The sequence below is a fragment of the Oncorhynchus mykiss genome, chromosome 2 (assembly GCF_057628025.1).
Source record: "Oncorhynchus mykiss isolate SJ-2025 chromosome 2, ASM5762802v1, whole genome shotgun sequence".
NCBI classification, from domain to species: Eukaryota; Metazoa; Chordata; class Actinopteri; order Salmoniformes; family Salmonidae; genus Oncorhynchus; species Oncorhynchus mykiss.
This window is the reverse complement of record NC_143023.1, coordinates 48,755,273-48,775,677: the sequence shown is the minus strand read 5'-3', so window position 1 is coordinate 48,775,677 and position 20,405 is coordinate 48,755,273. Positions and strand designations below refer to the sequence as shown.

The following is a 20,405-nucleotide window of genomic DNA, read 5'->3' as shown; positions in this document are numbered from 1 at the left end:
GTCTGAGACTAGCCACCCAGACAGCTGATGAAACTGTGGGTTTGCACACCAAAGAATTTCTGCACAAACTGTCAGGAACCGTCTCTGGGAAGTTAATCTGCATGCTCGTCATCCCCACCAGGGTCTTGACCTTACTGCTGTTTGGCGTCGTAACCAACTTCAGTGGGCAAATGCTCACTTTCAATGGCCACTGGTACGCTGGAGAAGTGTACTCTTTACGGATGAATCCTGATTTCAACTGTACCGGGCAGACTGCGTGTGTCATATTGGCAAGCGGTTTGCTGATGTCAACGTAGGGACCAGAGTGCCCCATGATGACAGTGGGGTTATGATATGGGCAGGCATAAATTGGACAACGAATTCAATTGCATTTTATCGATTGCAATTTGAATGCACAGAGATACCGTGACAACATGCTGAGGCCCATTGTCGTGCCATTCATCCATCACCTCATGTTTCAGTATAATGCACAGTCCCATGTCGCAAGGATCTGTACGCAATTCCTGGGAGATTAAAATGTCCTTTCATCCATGGCCTGCTCACCAGACATGTCACCCATTGAGTATGTTTTGGATGCTCTGGATTGACGTGTACAGCAGCGTTTTCCAGTTCCCGCCAATGTCCAGCAACTTCGCACAGCCATTGAAGAAGAGTTGGACAACATTCCACAGGCCACAATCAACAGCCTGATCAACTCTATGCAAAGGAGATGTCGTGCTGCATGAGGCAAATGGTGGTCACACCAGATACTGACTGATCCACGCCCCTACATTATTTATTTATCTGTGACCAACGATGCATATCTGTATTCTGTCAAGTGAAATGCATAGATTAGTGCCAAATCTATTTAATTATCTGTGACCAACGATGCATATCTGGAACTTTGACTAACAATTCCAATAATAATAATGATTTGAGCCTACTTATACATAATTACACAATCATAAGCTTCCTATTCTACCTTCCTGAATAAATCATTAATTTAGGTTGTTTAAAAATGAATGCTAAAATAAGAGCTCCATAATGTTAATCATAAATGAATAAATAAGTGCTATGCTTATAGCACACTATATTTCTATGATCATATAAAACATGCGTTTTGTTAATATGTAGGTGTATGTAGCCAATAACAATGTTGGAAAAGATTTGTTTCATTTGGTCTTGTATTCTGTTAGCACAGTATGTATTAATTCATATGATCTCATATTAGAAGTGATGTTCTCTACCCTGACAGTTGTTTTAACTTGGTAATTTCGTTAGACATGTTTTTCACTCAAGTGTTGGAAAATTGCAATTCATGATCACAATTGCAATATCTGGCCCCCCCAAAAATTGCAATTTGTTGTTTTGTCCAAATCGTGCAGCCTTACTGCAGAGACAGATTTGGCCTTTTCCTAGTGTGTCGTTTCAAGCACCACCAGTTGAACAACTTTTTGTTTATTTAATCGCGGCATGTGCATTGGTCAGGAACAGTGGAAACTGGGAATTTGTCTTTTACAACTTGTCCCATTCAGCTGTGAAACTCTGAATTGCACAATTCAATCTGAAAATGTACCATATCAGCAATATGTTTCATGTCCTACCTGAAATTAAACCTGTCTGAACCTCTGTTGTGGTAATGTCACAGGTGCATATTTTTCTAAGGCACATCCCAATCTTAGGAGATCAGATCATAACATAGTATGTAGAGTCAGATCAGCTGAACTGTGAGTACATCCGTTTCTGTGAGGATCTCGTTATTCCCAAAAAGAAAGTATCAACGTCTTCCCCAATAATAAACCGTGGGTAACTCTGGAATTAAAAATCATGTTTTTGAATCGGGTAGCAAGTGCAAGGCAGCATACAAAGACAAATATGAAAACCTTTTCAAGGACAGTGGGAAAGCCTGGCAAGGGCTACAAACCATTACAGGCTACAAACCAAAGAGCCATTGTAAACTCAGCAAAAAAGGAAACGTCCCTTTTTCAGGACCCGGTCTTTCAAAGATGATTAGTAAAAATCCAAATAACTTCACAGATCTTCATTGTAAAGGATTTAAACACGTTTTCCCATGCTTGTTCAATTAACCATAAACCATTAATGAGCATGCACCTGTGGAACGGTTGTTAAGACACTAACCACTTACAGGGAGTAGGCAATTATGAAAACTTAGGACACTAAAGAGGCTGTTCTACTGACTCTGAAAAACACCAAAAGAAAGATGCCTGCTCAGCTGTGTGAATGTGCCTTAGGCATGTTGCAAGGAGGCATGAGGACTGCAGATGTGGTCAGGGCAATAAATTGCTATGTCTAAGACAGTGCTACAGAGAGACAGGACGGACATCTGATCATTCTCACAGTGGCAGACCACGTGTAACAACACCTGCACAGGATTGGTACATCCAAACATCACACCTGCAGGGCAGGTACAGGATGGCAACAACTGCCCAAGTTACACCAGGAATGCACAATCCCTCCATCAGTGCTCAGACTGTCTGCAGTAGGCTGGGAGAGGCTCGACTAAGGGCTTGTAGGCCTGTTGTCTGGTGAGGACCTGCCTTACATTACCGGCAACAACGTCGCCTATGGGCACAAACCCACCTTCGCTGGACCAGACAGGACTGGCAAAAAGTGCTCTTCAGTGACTAGTCTTGGTTTTGTCTCACCAGGGGTGATGGCCAGATTCACATTTATAGTTGAAGGAATGCGTGTTACACCGAGGCCTGTACTCTGGAGCGGGATCGATTTGGAGATGAGGGGCCGTCATGGTCTGGGGCGGTGTGTCACAGCATCATCGGACTGAGCTTGTTGTCATTGCAGGCAATCTCAACACTTAGGGCCACTAACCATTTTGTTAGCTATTTAAGTAGTCCTACTCATACCTACTCATTTGTTTACTACAGGTGATGGATAGTCAAATGCAAACACGGCAACACTTGTCATGCTACAACACTACTTGTGGTTTGCAGGCATTGTCATCTTGTTGCCAGGTGTTTCTATTTTGCAAAACAAATGGCCCATTGTAGGAGACTAAAGTCTTGTATAGGACTGGATGGTGTGAAGGTTACTCCAGGGTTTTAGACTGGAGAAACTGGAGCTACGGTATGTATCCCAGCCCTACTACACTGTCAATAAACAAAACAAACTAAATGGATGCTGTGCAGTAATATGTTTCCTTGCGGTCCTTATTAGTGACTCAGTTTTGTGGTTATTTACTGTTTTCCGTTAACCCCGTAGAGTCGATTGGCACACTGGTGAGTCAATCTAAGTTAAAAAAAAAAAAAAAAATCCCATCAAAATGTGTCAGTTTAAACTGAAGATATCTGTCACGGGACTCATCTGAAGGTATCCGGTACCGGTAAAAAAAGGAATGGAAGTAGATTTGTGAGTTATTTTTATATCTGCTAGATTTAGGACAGATGCGTCAACCTGGTTTCTTATGATACATTTTTGGACTGTCCTTTTTGCCATTTATGAATGTGTTATTCAATGTGTTTCTGTGGGATTTAGTAGTAAAGGCCAAAATCTATATATTGTTTGGATACCTGAGGGGTCCCAAAATTCTAAATCAAATCGCTGAATGATCGATAGACCATCTTAAAACAATTCCATATGTCAGTTTAGCACTCCCGCCTCCTCCAATGTCTTAGACTCTAAAGAATTAACAAGGAAAGCACCTTGTGGATGTCCCAGGAGTGTAGATTATGCTAAAATGTATACTATTTTGTTATCTCTCTCTCTTTCTCTCCAGCATACTGGCGCTTCTGGCTATGTGTCTCCGTTGTCTACGAGCTATTCCTTATCTTTGTGCTGTTCCAGGTGGGTCGATTGCACCAACACACACACACACACACACACCCGAGCACTGAATTGTTTGTGCTATTATAGTTGCAATAGAATTGTTGTTTGAATGAATAATCACTCCAATCAGCTTTGAAATAGAGGCAAGTTCTCTCTGAGAGCACTGCCAACTAGGTATCAATGACATGATTAGATGTGGAATGGATCTGAAGGGACTTAAAGGGAAGAGAACACATCTTCCAGAAACTAGTTAACTTCTCTATGTACATTGAGAAGTTATGTTCAAAGTATACTGAACAAAAATCTAAACGCAACTGCAGCAATTTCAACAATTTTACTGAGTTGAAGTTCATATAAGGAAATCAGTCAATTGAAATAAATAAATTAGGCCATAATCTATGGATTTCACACGACGGAGCAGGTGAGCAGCCATGGGTGGACCTGGGAGTCAGGAATTAGTTTTTTTCCCCACAAAAGGGCTTGATTACAGGTAGAAATGCTCCTCTGTTTCATCAGCCGTCTGGGAGGCTAGTCTGATGACTGGCTGGCGTGGTTACACGTGGTCTGCGGTTGTGAGGCCGGTTGGACGTACTGCCAAATTTTCAAAAACGACATTGGAGACGGTTTCTGGTAGAAATTAACATTCCATTCTCTGGCAACAGCTCTGGTAGACATTCCTGCAGTCAGCATGCCAATTGCACACTCCCTCAACTTGAGGCATCTGTGGCATTGTGCTGTGTGACAACTGCACATTTTAAAGTGGCCTTTTATTGTCCCCCAGCACAAGGTGCACCTGTGTAATGATCATGCTGTTTAATCAGCTTCTTGATATGCCACACCTGTCAGGTGGATGGATTATCTTGGCAAAGGAGAAATGTTCACACACAGGGATGTAAAAAAATGTTTGCACAACATTTGAGAGGGAAGCCTTTTGTGTGTCTGAAACATTTCTGGGGTCTTTTATTTCAGCTCATGAAACATGGGACCAACACTACATGTTGCATTTGTTTTTGTTCAGTATACATAGTATTTAGTACTTGTCTATCTATTTGTGTATACTTAATTTACCCTCATTCATTAGACGGTCCGTGATGGGAGACAGTTTATGAAGTACATTGACCCCAAACTGGGGGTAGCCCTGCCGGAGAGGGACTATGGCGGCAACTGCCTCATATACGACCCGGGGAACACCACCGACCCCTGGCATAACATCTGGGTAAGACACGTGCGCGCACACATTAACCTGTAGCACAACAGCAATGGTGGCACCTGCAGGGACTGTGACACTAAAGACATTTCTCTTTCTCGGTGTGTCTCTCTCTTTCGCTTTCTAGGTGACTCTCTCGCTTTCTGTCTGTCTCTCTGTCTTGCTCGACGGAGTAATACTTCACTCAGGGCTCCTACTGGGTTCCCTTAAGCCAACAGACTGCCCTAGTGGACTGTACACTCAAATGTTGGCTTTCTGTGGGCTTTTTAATTTTGTAACCATAAATTCCACTCATTAATCACTAATTTCCACAGATATTTCAATCCACTGTTGTCCGCGTCAAACAAGGTTCTCAGTTCTTTGTCAACATGGTTGTAAAAGGGCCGTCCCAAAGATCACTGACACAGGTTAAAAAATATTACACAAATGCTATTTTTGCAGGACAAGATGGATGGCTTTGTCCCCGCTCACTTTCTTGGCTGGTATATTAAGGTGGGTCTGAGTAGTGTACTGTATTTTAAGCCTATATTTCATGCTTGATTAGCATTAATACTGGATTAAAGGTAGAGTTGGCAATATGACGACGACATACACAGTGGTGGGCAACTGCTTACAGAAAGCCACAACATTCACGTCTCCCATCTCCCTCCCTTCTTCTGTCAGACACTTGTGATCAGAGACTGGTGGATGTGTATGATCATCAGCGTGATGTTTGAGTTCCTGGAGTACAGTCTGGAGCACCAGCTTCCCAACTTCTCTGAGTGCTGGTGGGACCATGTATGTACCTCTTCTTCATAACACACGAGGATATGTTTGTCCACTGTTGAGTTTGGATAATGGATGTTTGATACTAGGAGGCAATTCAAAGCAACTGACTTTACTGAATTTCAAGTGTCTGTCAGTTGAATGTAAAAAAATAAATAATTGTTTTTGACCTTTTATTTAAGTAGGCAAGTTGAGAACAAATTCTTATTTACAATGACGGCCTAGGAACAGTGGGTTAATTGCCTTGTTCAGGGGCAGAACGACAGATTTTTACCTTGTCAGCTCGGGGCTTCAATCTAGCAACCATTCGGTTACTGGCCCAACACTAACCACTAGGCTACCTGCCGCCCCGTCAGTAGATCGGTCTCCCTGTAAGTAGATACTGAATGATGTGTTAGTCAGTAGATACTGAATGTTATGTGCAGAAAGCTTGAGTTAGGATTTTGTCTTTAGAGAATGCGGAATTGCCATGTCTTGTTCTGTGAATCCTAAATGTCATGTCTGTTTTTCAGTGGATCATGGATGTGCTGGTGTGTAATGGCCTGGGGATCTACGCTGGGATGAAGACCTTAGGCTGGCTGTCTATGAAGCCCTACCAGTGGCAGGGACTGTGGAACATCCCCACATACAAGTACGCTGCCCACCTCCTGTCACCTTGGTTACGCTTCCTTAAGCTTGTGCACAAAGAAGTCCCAATGTCATAAGAGTTATAGATATGGCCGTTGTTTACTTAACTAATATTCTCCCATCAAAGAGTTTGTAGTAGTTTTTTTTATTTTTATAGAATGTTCTCATTTCTTATTCGGGATGGATAGTGTACGATATGTGTGTGTCTGTTAATCAGGGGGAAGATCAAGCGCATGGCCTTCCAGTTCACACCCTACAGCTGGGTCAAGTTTGAGTGGAAGCCTGCCTCCAACCTACGCAGGTGGCTGGCTGTCCTGGGAATCATCTTCATGGTGAGACTCTCTCATTCCTCTCACTTAACTCTTTGTCGACTGTCACTCTCTGTCTAGGTTGCGCTCACTTTCACTCTCACCCACACTAAATCTGTCGCTTATCTCTCTCTACTCAAGTCTTCCTCCTCTGACCTGTAATCTCTCTTGTTCTCTCCGTTAGTTCCTGCTGGCGGAGCTGAACACCTTCTACCTGAAGTTTGTGCTGTGGATGCCTCCGGAGCACTACCTGGTGTTGCTTCGCCTCGTCTTCTTTGTCAACGTGGGCGGAGTGGCCATGAGGGAGATCTACGACTTCATGGACGACCCGTGAGTATTAGTAACACTATGTATTGTGTGCAGTGTGTCTTTACAACTGACGAGCAATTAAATCCTCCGTCTCTGTCTACTCCGTCCTCCCTCAGGAAGTTCTATAGGAAGCTGGGGCAGCAGGCGTGGCTGGTGGCGGCCATCACCGTGACCGAGTTCCTCATCGTAGTCAAATACGACCCCAGGACCATCATGCTGCCCATCCCCTTCTTCGTCACCCAATGCTGGTTCCTGGGCATCGTCCTCATCCTCAGCTGGACATTGTGGCGCTTCTTCATCCGGTAAGCTGCCAACCAGTCTGCCTGTCTCCTCTGTTGTAGAACATAGCAATAATGACAAGAATGTGTATATACCGTAAAAGAGGTCTTCAGCAGTGTTCGGGTCATGAACTGGAGTCGTTCTGGTCTTTTCTGTTACCTGTGCCATGCAGACGTGCTTTGGTAACACTTATCAATTCATTAAATGAATGGAATGTTAAGAAATGCCTTGCATGAAATTCATGTTTATGTTGATTCTTCATGGAAGCTTATGTTCATTAGCTGCCCATTTTATTATTTTAGTAATGTAATATGTTATCATTTTTTTTTTCTTATTTTTTTTCCTGTTCATGGTATATGGTATAATGGTTGTTTTTTGCGTGGTTGAGTGTGCAATTTTTCTTTTATGTTGCCCCCCTCCCCTCATGCTGGACGTGACTGGGTATATTAGCCCCGCATGTTAAAGCTTCTCGTCTGTTTTCTCCACCCCTCCTGCTGTCCCTTCTCGTTCTTAGCGGCAATGTTCATGTCCAGTGAGGTAGGTGTAGGAGCGAGGCTGTGCCTCTTCTCCTACGTAGCGGTGGTCTGCCGTTGGTGCCATCATCACCCACCACCTCACCTTCTCTGGATCCAAAATGGATCCATGTTTTCCTCCACAGAATCAATCCATCTCATGATGCGTGTTGTTTTCGGTTCTGCCGTGTCGTACTACTATCCTCTTCCTGTTTTTTTGTTTTGTTTTCTGACCTCACACTCGGGCCTTTTTGTCTTTTTTCTCTCTCAGATTGTTCCTCAATTAGAAAAGGGTTTGATCAGTGAAAACACTAAATGAAGTGGAAGTTGTCAACTGCACACTTCAAAGTGCCATTCTGGAACATTTGGAAAGCTATGACTAACTACAGTGCATTCGGAAAGTGTTCAGACTCCTTTTTCCACAATTTGTTACGTTTACAGCCTTATTCTAAAATTGATAAAAGAGAAAATCCTCATCAATTTACACACAATGGCCCATAATGACAAAGCGAAAACAGGTTTAGTAATTTTGGAAAATTGTATTTAAAAAAATATATAAAAACATACCTTATTTACGTAAGTATTCACTCTAAATTGAGCTCTGGTGCATCCTTTTTCCATTGATCATCCTTGAGATGTTTCTACAACATGATTGGAGTCCACCTGTGGTAAATTCAATTGATTGGACATGATTTGGAAAGGCAAACACCTGTCTGTATAAGGTCCCAGTGATGACAATGCATGTCAGAGCAAAAACCAAGCCAATAGGTCAAAGGAATTGTCTGTAGAGTGCCGAGACAGGATTGTGTCTAGGCACAGATCTGGGGAAGGGTACCAAAACATTTCTGCTGCATTTAAGGTCCCCAAGACAAGTGGCCTCCATCAGTCTTAAATGGAAGAAGATTGGAACCACCAAGTCTCTTCCTAGAGCTGGCCTCCACGCCAAACTGCGCAATCGGGGAGAAGGGCCTTGGTCAGGGAGGCGACCAGGAACCTGGTGGTCACTCTGACAGAGCTCCAGAGTTCCTCTGTGGATATGGGAGAACCTTCCAGAAGGACAACCATCTCTGCAGCACTCCACCAATCAAGCCTTTATTTTTAGAGTGGCCAGACGGAAGCCACTCCTCAGTAAAAGGCACGACAGCCCACTTGGAGTTTGCCAAAGGACTCTCAGACCAGGAGAAACAAGATTCTCTGGTCTGATTAAACTTTTTGGCTTGAATACCAAGTGTCACGTCTGGAAGAAACCTGGCACCATCCCTACAGTGAAGCATGGTGGTGGCAGCATCATGCTGTGGGGATTTTCTTCAGCAGCAGGGACTGGGAGACTAGTCAGGATCAAGGGACAGATGAATGGAGCAAAGTACAGAGATCCTTGATGAAAACCTGCTCCAGAGCACTCAGGACCTCAGGCTGGGGTAAAGGTTTACCTTCCAACAGGACAATGACCCTAAGCACACAGCCAAGACAATGCAGGAGTGACTTCGTGACAAGTCTCTGAATGTCCTTGAGTGGCCCAGCCAGAGTCGGGCCTTGAACCCAATCGAACATCTCAGGAGAGGTCTGAAAATAACTGCAGCAATGCTCCCCATCCAACCTGGCAGAGCTTGAGAAGATCTACAGAGAAGAATGGGAGTAACTCCCCAAATACAGGTGTGCCAAGCTTGTAGTGTCATTCCCAAGAAGACTCGAGGCTGTAATCACTGCCACAGGTGCTTAAACAAAGTACTGAGTAAATGGCCTGAATACTTATGTAAATTAGTCATTTCAGTTTTTATTTTTAATACATTTGCAACCATTTCTAAACCTGTTTTTGCTTTGTCGTTATGGGTTATTGTGTGTGGATTGATGAGGGGGGGGAAAACAATTTAACAATTTTTGAATAAGGCTGTAACTTAATGAAATGTGGAAAAAGTGAAGGTCTGAATACTTTCCGAATGCACTATGACTCATTCCTCAGACACCAACACAGTTTATAAAGTATGACATGGCATGAGCTGGTGGTGTGATGCTGTGTCAATGATTATTTCCTGTAACATGCCATGTCACCCTGCAAGAAGTAGAAAAATGACTTAACTCAAGGCTGGTTTTCTAAAGCTGACGTGTCATGTTATCTCTGAGGACTTTTCTAACGATTCTCCCTGGCAAACCCAGTGTGGCCAACCCCCCTTCTGGACAGCTACCCCCCTTCTGGAGAGCTACCCTCCTTCTGGAGAGAGAAAGAGAGAGCTACCTTCCTTCTGGAGAGAGAGATGGCTACCCTCCTTGGGTGCATGCAGTTTCTCAACTCTAGTCCTTTAGTACCCTCAGCGGTCAACATTTTTGCTTGAACACACATAATTCTACAAATCAGCAGCGCAGGAGCCGGGTAAGCTTGATTAACTGAATCCGGTGTGTTAAAGCAGGGCCGGAGCACACCCAGTAGCTCTCAACAAGAGGGTTGGCCGTCCTGGCTGTATTACAGGAGCTTCAGCCTGTCAGTCAGCATGCTGACCCCACCCGCCATCCTCTGATAGCCAATCAGATCAGCAGCTCCTCACCCTGCACCTTCCACCAACTGTCTATATATATATATATATATATATATATATATATATATATATATATATATATATATATATATATATATTAGCCGCATGTAGTCTGGACATGCCGTCTTTAAACAGACTTGACAAGTGGTCTCCTCCCCCCCAACTGTATGTCTTACTATTCTACACTGTCCCTTAGGGAGGATGGGGTGAGCGTGTTCATAACCATTGGGGGTGCTTTAGAATCAGGGTATTTGTAAGTGTGTGAAGAAATGTGCTAACGTTTAGGCCTATGTAGGCTGGTGAACATCCTTATACGTGTGTGTGCGCCACTGTGTCCCCCTTGACTCTCCTCCTCTGCTCTACCCGCAGTGACATCACTCTCCGCTACAAAGACGCTCGCCGACGGAAGCAGGAGGTCACAGGGGACTGCGGCCGTCCCCATGGCAACGGTGGCACGGCAACCCCGTCGGGACGCAGCAAACTCAACGGCATCTCCGAGTCTCTCCGACACAGGAAGTCCTGAGAGGCGGAGCCTGCCGCTGGTAGGGGGTGGGGAAAGGGACACAAAAAAAAGAGCCGCAAAGCGCTGCAGCGCCATACACACGCAGGGCGCCTGGATCACAAATGTAGAGGTGTGTCTGGGGGAAGGGGGATGTTGTTCTTGTGCCTACCTGAACAGTGTCATAGTCATTCCTGTGCTGGCTTTTCACTGTTAACACTAATCACAGAACAAAACACCGAACAGGGATTTGGGGTTGTGGTGTCAGCTAGCTATCCCATACTACAGGGATTTACCTCATGTACGTTCATTGTGTAATCGTGCTGGGAACTTTACGGGGGCGATTTTATTATTTTGTTATATGTTGAAATTTAATTGGGTCCAAAAAATCACAAAGGGTTGGGACAGATGATGGATTTTGTTTTCACAGTGGCAGAATTATGTTAACTTAAAATGTAATCAGGATGAATTAAGGGTTGGGAGGGAGAGGAACCGAACCCCCCCAAGGGGCCAGCAAACATACTTACTTACAAGCTAAATAACAGCCAAAGCTTTGAACAAATCCCTGTTCAAGCCATTTTCTGCTAAAGCAGGGATTCCCAAACTCGGTCCTGGGACTCCCCCGGGTGCATGTTTTATCCTCTAGCACTACACAGCTGACTCAAATGATCACCGTTTGATGAGGAGTTGGTTATTTGAATCAGCTGTGTAAAAAACAGAACGTGCACCCAGGGGGGCGCCCCAGGGTCGCGTTTGGGGAAACCCTGGTCTAAACCATTAGGGCTGTGCCACTCAACCTGCGCTAGGGCAATTAAGTCCCAATGCCGTGGATTGCAATCGTTATATCCTAGTAACATGTGGTAATGATGGCTGTAACATGACAGACGATGGTATTCAAACCAAATTGGATGCAAAGGAGGGATGCAAAGCTGGCCAAAACAAGCTTTTAAATACAGAATGAACATCTGTACAATTCTAAATATGCTTAAAGAATGCAGGGCACACACAGCCATTGGAGAAATGTGAACCATGTCTGACACACCTGTATTTAATTAGGCTCTTTAACGTCTTAATTAATCACACTGGCGTCATTCATGGGAAATACGTCTCAGAATAGCCAAAAGCCAGGTGACGGGTAACAATTAGTGTGGGCTTTCAAGTTGAAGTGGTAGCTACAGTATTATATAACCCTTTGGCCCTCACCGCACTGTTCATCATGGGTGACTATCAAGCCTAGATGACATGAAGGGACTTCTTTTGCGTGGAGAGGTGTCCACATTGTGGATGTTGGCTACAGACTTAATCCACTTGTGTTGGTGATCACCCTCCCAATAAATAAGGGAGAAAAAAAGCACATCACAAAGATAAGACTAAAATGGGCAGCCTTTGCACTGCTCGGGGCTCAATGGTGACTCTTGCTGGGACATGAACTTCGGCACCTTGATTCCATGTGTAATTACAAGCACCATCCAATGTAAAATAACTAGTTGTGAGTCGCAATAGGTATTTGTGTGTATGTCACTGGATGGAGAGTAGAAGACTTGTGCTAAATAGTTCCAAACTGCCTGATGTGACCTAGAACATGCTTAATGCCATTTATAATATATTGTGAATGTAAACCAGCAGCTCTAAACCTTAAAATAAGGCGGCTTCTCATTAAACACCAATTATTTAACATGTTATGTGGTGGTTATAAACTGGGCTGTAGTGCAACGTAGAATCAGAGGAGTTTGCCATTGAAGTCTATATATATATATATATATTTCTCAAAATGTTCCTTTTTTTTAATTGTCATGCTTTTCCTCTCTCCTTCCAGAAATGTTTCTGAAAATTATGGCGTATATGTATACATGTGTGTTTGTGTGTATATATGTCTGTATATATATTTGTGTGTATATATGTATGTGTACATGCATACATACATTATATATACATATATACACACACACACATACATATATATATATATATATATATCTCTCTCTATATATATCTGTCTGTCTGTCTGTGCACAGTACCAGTCAAAAGTTCACACACCTACTCAAGGGTTTTTCTTTATTTTTACCATTTTCTACATTGTAGAATAATAGTGAAGACATCAAGTTATGAAATAACACATATGGAATCATGTAACCCATTTTTGTTTTATTTAACAAATCAAAATATATTTTAGATTTGATTCTTCAAAGTAGCCACCCTTTTCCTTGACGGCTTTGCCCACTCTTGGCATTCTCTCAACCAGCTTCACCTGGAATACTTTTCCAACAGTTTTGAAGGAGTTCCCACATGTGCTGAGTACTTGTTGGCTGCTTTTCCTTCACTCAGCGGTCCAACTCATCCCAAACCATCTCAATTTGCTTGAGGTCGGGTGATTGTGGAGGCCAAGTCATCTGATGCAGCACTCCATCACCCTTCTTCTTGGTCAAATAGTCCTTACACAGCCTGGAGGTGTGTTGGGTCATTTATCCTGTTGAAGAACAAATGGTATTCCCACTAAGTGCAAACCAGATGGGATATCTCTGCAGAATGCTGTGGTAGCCATGCTGGTTAAGTGTCCGTTGAATGTTAAATAAATCGGACAGTGTCACCAGCAAAGCACCATAACACCAGTTCCGTGCTTTACGGTGGGAAATACACATGCGGAGATCATCCATTCACCCACACCGCGTCTCACAAAGACACGCCGGTTGGAACCAAAAATCTCCAATTTGGACTCATCAGACCAAAGGACACATTTCTACCGGTCTAATGTCCATTGTTTGTGTATCTTGGTCCAAGCAAGTCTCTAATTCGTATTGGTGTCCTTTAGTAGTGGTTTCTTTTCAGCAATTTGACCTTGAAGGCCTGATTCACACGGTCTCCTCTGAACAGTTGATGTAGAGATGTGTCTGTTACTTGAACTCTGAAGCATTTATTTGGACTGCAATTTCTGAGGCTGGTAACTAATGAACTTATCCTCTGCAGCAGAGGTCTTCTTTTCCTGTGGTGGTCCTCATGATAGCCAGTTTCATCATAGACCTTGATGGTTTTTGCGACTGCACTTGAAGAAACTTTTAAAGTTCTTGAAATGTTCCGTATTGACTGACCTTAATGTCTTAAAGTAATGATGGACTGTTTATCTTGCTTATTTGAGCTGTTCTTGCCATAATATGCACTTGGTATTTTTCCAAATAGGGCTATCTTCTGTATACCACCCCTACCTTGTCACAACACAACTGATTGGCTCAAAGGCATTAAAAAGGAAAAATTCCACAAATTAACTTTTAACAAGGCACCCCTGTTAATTGAAATGCGTTCCTGGTGACTACCTCATGAAGCTGGTTGAGAAAATGCCAAGAGTGTGCAAATCTGTCAAGGCAAAGGGTGGCTATTTTGAAGAATCTCAAATATAAAATATTTTATTGGTTTGACAGTTTTGGTTACTACATGATTCCATATAGTTTTGATGTCTTCATTATTATTCTACAATGTAGAAAATAGTGAAACATTAAGAAAAACCCTTGAATGAGTGTGTGTTTTAACTTTTTACCGGTAGTGTGTGTACAGTGCCTTTGGAAAGTATTCAGACCCCTTGATCTTTTCCACATTTTATGTTACGGCCCTATTCTAAAATGGATTTAAAAAAATAAAAAATTAAATCTACACACAATACCTCATGTCAAGGCGAAAAGTTTATTTTATTTTTTGCAATTGTATATATCTAGAAACTGATGCCTTGTTTACCTAAGTATTCAGACCCTTTTCTATGAGACTCGAAATTGAGCTCAGGTGCATTCTGTTTCCATTGATCATCCTTGATATTTCTACAACTTCATTGGAGTCCACCTGTGGTAAATGTTTAAATTGATTGGACATGATTTGGAAATATAAGGTCCCATAGTTGACCGTGCATGTCAGATCAAAAACCCTACCATTAGGTCGAAGGAGTTGTCCGTAGAGCTCCGAGACGGGATTGTGTCGAGGCACAGATCTGGTGGAAGAGTATCAAAAAATGTTTGGAGCATTGTAGATCCCCAAGAACACAGTGGCCTCCATCATTCTTAAATGGAGGAAGTTTGGAACCACAAAGACTCTTCCTAGAGCTCTAGAGTTCCTCTGTGGAGATGGGAGAACCTTCCAGAAGGACGACCATCTCTGCAGCACTCCACCAATCAGACTTTTATGGTAGGGTGGCCAGACGGAAGCCACTCCTTAGTAAAAGGCACATAACAGCCCGCTGTCAGACCATGAGAAACAAGATTATCTGGTCTGATTGAACCAAGATTGACCCTTTACTTAGTACTTTGTTGAAGCACCTTTGGCAGCAATTACAGCCTCATGTCTTTTTGGTATGACGCAACAAGCTTGACACATCAGTATTTTGGGAGTTTCTTCCTCTTTGCAGATCATCTCAAGCTCTGTCAGGTTGGATGGGAAGTGTCGCTGCACAGCTGCTTTTAAGTCTCTTCAGAGATGTTTGATCAGGTTCAAGTCCAGGCTCTGGCTGAGCTACTCAAGGACATTTAGATACTTGTCCCGAAGCCACTCCTGCGTTGTCTTGGCTGTGTGCTTAGGGTCGTCCTGTTAGATGGTGAACCTTCACCCCCAATCTGAGGCCCTAAGCGCTCTGGAGCAGGGTTTCATCAAGGATCTCTGTACTTTGCTCTGTTCATCTTTGCTTTGATCCTAATTAGACTCCCAGTCCTTGCCGCAGAAGAACATCCTACAGGATGATGCTGTCACCACCATGCTTCACCGTAATGATGGTGCCAGGTTTCCTCCAGACCTGATGCTCGGCATTCAGCCCAAAGAGTGCCATTTTGGTTATCAGACCAGAGAATCTTTAGGTGCCTTTTGGCAAACTCCAAGTGGGCTGTCGTGCCTTTTACTGAGGGGCTTCCGTCTGGCCGCTCTATCATAAATGCCTGATTGGTGGAGTGCTTCAGGGATGGTTGTCCTTCTGGAAGGTTCTCCCATCTCCAGAGGTACTCTGGAGCTCTGTCAGAGTGACTGTCGCGTTCTTGGTCACCTCCCTGACCAAGGCCCTTCTCCCCCAATTGCTCAGTTTGGTCGAGTGGCCAGCTCTTGTAAGATTCTTGGTGGTTCCAAACTTCTTCCATTTAAGAATGATGGATGCCACTGTGTTCTTGGGGACCTTCAATACTGCAGAAATGTTTTGGTACCTTCCCCAGATCTATGCCTCGACACAATCCTGTCTCGGAGCTCTACGGACAATTCCTTCGACCTCATGGCTTGGTTTTTGCTCTGACATGCGCTGTCAACTGTGGGACCTTTATATAAACAGGTGTGTGCCTTCCCAAATCATGTCCAATCAATTGAATTTGATCAATGGAAACAGGATTCAGCTGAGCTCAATTTTGTGTCTCGTTGCAAAGGGTCTGAATATTTATGTAAATAAGGTATTTAGTTTTTTTTATTTGTAATACATTTGCAAAATTTTCTAAAAACCTGTTTTCACTTTGTCATTATGGGGTATTGTGTGTGTGTGTAGTTTGATGAAGGCTGTAATGTAACAATGTGGAAAAAGCCCAGGGCTATCAATACTTTCCAAATGGGGGGGGGGGGGGTGTGTGTTTTTAAATTGGTTTCAGAACATTTTGCCCCCTTTGAATGTGCAGGCTGCCTGTACAAAGTACAACAAAAAAATGTTTAGCTGAAGTATCCCTAAGTCTGTACCTGTTTTCTTGTACTATGTTATGTTGGAGTGTCTTGAAGATGACACTAAGATTTTTTTTTTTTTAATTATTATTATTTTAGACGTGGGCCTGGGAATTCAGTCTACCGTGCCCGTTGCGAAGGATCAGGATTTCGGGCCAATTCTATTTCAATTCAGGAAACTCTGATGATGATGATGATTGAAATTTAAAGTATTGGCTTGATAATTGCTCATTGTTTTCTATGTTTACTTTTCAAGCTGACGGCACTGAAATGAGATTGATCCCCAAACCTGCTTATTCTCCAAAACCCGACCCCCAAGCAACAGAGACTAGAGTCTGGTTTCAATGATGCGCTCTTTTGGCTTAGAGGAACTATGTCATTGCCTACGTTGATATGGGGGGAGATCTGGTGACTCTCCCAACAAATCACGAGGCAGACATGCCAAAACCTTGTGACGCAAAGGTTGCAGCCAAAATCTATTTTGTATTTTATTCAAGTGGATAAAGTAGTGGCATAAGCAGTGATGTGGTTCCCCTATGCCAAAAGAGTGTCATTGAAACCAGAACTTAGTCATTGACCACATTTACATGCACACCAATCTCCTGTTGTTTTTCGTGCAGTGCGCAGGCTCAATCTTACAAATCATGGGTGTTGTGTGATATATTTTCATTTGATTTGTCAAAGAAATCTCTTCCAAAAGGTAGGCTACCTGCACAGTTCGTACGGACCAAAATAATTCAGTCATTCATTTAGCTGATTCTCCGTACTGGACCCGAGAGATTAATAAAAAAAAGTATAATATTAATATTCTTCATTCTTGTTCCCAAGACATTTGTTGTATAATTTTACTGCTAGTGATAGTATTATATGACACTGCATGTGAGAGGTTATAGGCCCTACTGTAAGTCTGTTTCTGTTACAATTCCATTTAACCTATAACTTAAATGAGGAATATTCCGTTTATTAATTCCAGAATAAGACCTTTAGCGGGATATGAGCTACTATCCGGAATACTGTGCCCATGTAAATTTGGTCACTGTGCTTCCTAGGGTCGTGTTTCTGAGACTCGAATCTGTTTGACTTGCCTAGTTAAATAGGTAGGTAAAAAATGTAAAAAGGCCTATGGCGTGTCGGGTAAGTGAACTCCCACTCTTAGCCACAAGAGGGCAGCAGATCCCTTCTGTCTGTCTCTGCCTGTGCGGTTGGTCTGAGAGGGCTGTTAAAGCCATTTTCTACAGTTTGAATAAATGTGAACATGTAAAGGATAGTAAACAAAAAAATGAAATGCTGCTGTAGCATGTTATTTTATAAAGTTTTCAATAAAATCTAATGACAAATGTGAACATTTGTTGTCCTGGCTTTATTTGTGACTCATCAATTATGCATGGTGCAGCTCACATGGCAAATTTCCACTGAGAATTTACACCGATGTTTTACCAAAAAGGTGCAGACGTTTGTGTTTCCACCTACACGGCCCGGCTCTAGTGACACACAAGGCCGTGGCCTCAGCGGACCTGCTCTGACAGCGGGGTCGCTGGTACTTTTCAGCTGGCATTTATATAACAATGGAATAACTGTGAACATGGGTTCACACCTTCCACGGTTTACACCATCTCACAAAGCAACTCCACCAACACTGCTCTCCCAGTTCTCTCCCCTGCATCCAGCAACTTGAGGGAGGTCTGTCAAATGTTCAGACTGCTTTGCTGTTACCTGGTTGGCCAGGGACTTTATTGAAGTCTCATCTCACTCGACAAGTAGCTGCAGATGACCCTATGCCTGTTCGCTCTTATGGGAATGATCTTAATACCCTCTGACTTTACACTTCATAGAGGGCTCACGCTTATGAAACTAAATGTGACAAGTATGATAGAAAAAATTGACACAATTGACACAGGTTTAGGGCTCATGCCTGACATTCTGGTTCTCTAGGAAACATGGTTGAATGGTTCCTTCTCTGATAAAGACATTGAAGTGATTCATGTATTTAGATGTGACAGATTAAAGGAAGGAGGGGCCATATGTAAAATCAAATTTCATGGGGTCCAAATCTTTTTGTTCCCAAGAAATGTGAGATCCTGGCTGTAGATTTTCATAAACCAAAATGAACATCTTCACTGAACAAAAATATAAACAACAATTTCAAAGATTTTACTGAGTTACAGTTCACTTAATTATAAAAAATAATAATTAATTAGACCCTAATCTATGGATTTCACGACTGGGAATACAGATATGCATCTGTTGGTCACAGATACCTTAACGGTAGGGACGTGGATCAGAAAACCAGTCTGTATCTGGTGTGACCACACTTTGCCTCATGCAGCATGACCCATCTCCTTCATATAGAGTTGATCAGGCAGTTGATTGTGGCCTGTGGAATGATGTCCCACTCTTCAAGGGCTGTGCAAATATTAGATATTGGCAGGAACTGGAACACGCTGTCGTACACGTCGGTCCAGAGTATCCCGAACTTGCTCAATGGGTGACATTTCTGGTGAGTATGCAGGCCATGGAAGAGCTGGGCCATTTTCAGCTTCCAGGAATTGTGTACAGATTCTGTGACGTGGCCGTGTATTATCATGCTGAAACATGAGGTTAGGCGGCAGGTGAATGGCATGACAATGGGCCTCAGGATCTCCTTACAGTATCTGCATTCAAATTGCCATCGATCAAATACCATTGTGTGCGTTGTCCGTAGCTTATGCCTGCCCATACCATAACCCCACCTCCATGGGGCACTCTTCACAATGTTGACGTCGTCAAACCGCTCACCCACACGCTACACTGTCTGCCATCTACCCGGTACAGTTGAAACCAGGATTCATACCCAAAGAGCACACTTCTTCAGTGGCCATCGAAGGTGAGCATTTGCCCACTGAAGTCGGTTTTGACTCCGAACTGCAGACCGATGAGTATGACAAATATGCAGATGAGCTTCCCTGAGACGGTTTCTGACAGTTTGAAGAAATTCTTTGTTTGTGCAAACCCACAGTTTCATCAGTTGTCCGGGTGGCTGGTGTCAGATGATCCCGCAAGTGAAGGAGCTGGATGTGGAGGTCCTGGGCTGGCATGGTTACAAGTGGTCTGCAATTGTGAGGCCGGTTGGCTGTAGGGCTGTTGCAGTGACCATATTACCGGCAGTCATGAGTCATGACTGCAGTAAAATTCCACGTGATCAAAATTACAGGTGACCGTTGAGTCACAGTAATCTCCTTTTATGCACTCTGGACATACTTTGGTAGTACCCAACTTGCTACTGTAACTACCATCAGGTCCTAATGGCCTGGTACTCCGGGCTCTATTGTCCCTTTAACCACTTTGACATCAATGCAAATGCATTTGAAAATCACATCAGACACATTTCATAAAAACAGTATAGTGCTTTTAAAACTCACATCAGTTTGAAGAAAGAAGTTCAGCAGCAGGTTGAAACAGTGTAAAACATTGTTGTGGATGTTTCAAAGCCTAACACAATGAAATGCACAGCCTTTCAAAGGTGATGATTAATTCAAAACACTAATGCATATTAGAACATATGATTCAAAGTGTTCAGACCCTTTGACTTTTTACACATTTATGTTTTACAGCCTTATTCTAAAATGGATTCAATTGTTGTTTTTCCTCACCCATCTACACACAATACCCCATAATGACAAAGAAAAAAATATATATATATCCAAATTGTGCAAAATTTATTACAAAAAAAACACATTTACAGAACTATTCAGACCCTTTACTCTGTACTTTGCTACAGCCTTGAGTCTTCTTGGGTATGATGCTACAAGCTTGGCACACCTGTATTTAGGGAGTTTCTCCCATTCTCTTCAGATCCTCTCAAGCTCTGTCAGGTTGGTCACAAGAGTCACCACCTTTGTGAATGAGAGAACATAGGCCGCCTTCCAAACCTTGGGGATAGTGCCAGATATA

At 43.0% G+C, this 20,405-nt stretch overlaps 1 protein-coding gene and 1 long non-coding RNA gene across 4 annotated transcripts in view; both read left to right on the top strand.

The window, feature by feature from the left end:
* Positions 1-12,492, top strand: part of ptdss2 (phosphatidylserine synthase 2) — a 35,989-nt gene extending 23,497 nt beyond the window's left edge. For all 3 annotated transcript variants that reach the window (XM_021564258.3, XM_090201464.1, XM_021564269.3), the window contains exons 5-13: positions 3,731-3,798; positions 4,862-4,996; positions 5,429-5,479; positions 5,651-5,764; positions 6,265-6,383; positions 6,597-6,711; positions 6,872-7,017; positions 7,113-7,298; positions 10,688-12,492. In XM_021564258.3, the coding sequence (XP_021419933.1) occupies positions 3,731-3,798; positions 4,862-4,996; positions 5,429-5,479; positions 5,651-5,764; positions 6,265-6,383; positions 6,597-6,711; positions 6,872-7,017; positions 7,113-7,298; positions 10,688-10,841 (1,088 nt within the window). In that variant the 3' untranslated portion in view covers positions 10,842-12,492. The remainder of the gene's footprint in view (positions 1-3,730; positions 3,799-4,861; positions 4,997-5,428; positions 5,480-5,650; positions 5,765-6,264; positions 6,384-6,596; positions 6,712-6,871; positions 7,018-7,112; positions 7,299-10,687) is intronic.
* A 1,765-nt stretch (positions 12,493-14,257) lies between these two features.
* LOC149985127 (uncharacterized) lies at positions 14,258-17,818 on the top strand. The gene is made up of 2 exons (XR_016487004.1): positions 14,258-14,906; positions 15,764-17,818. It is a non-coding gene; the product is annotated as an uncharacterized LOC149985127 (long non-coding RNA).
* The last annotated feature ends 2,587 nt before the right edge of the window (positions 17,819-20,405 follow it).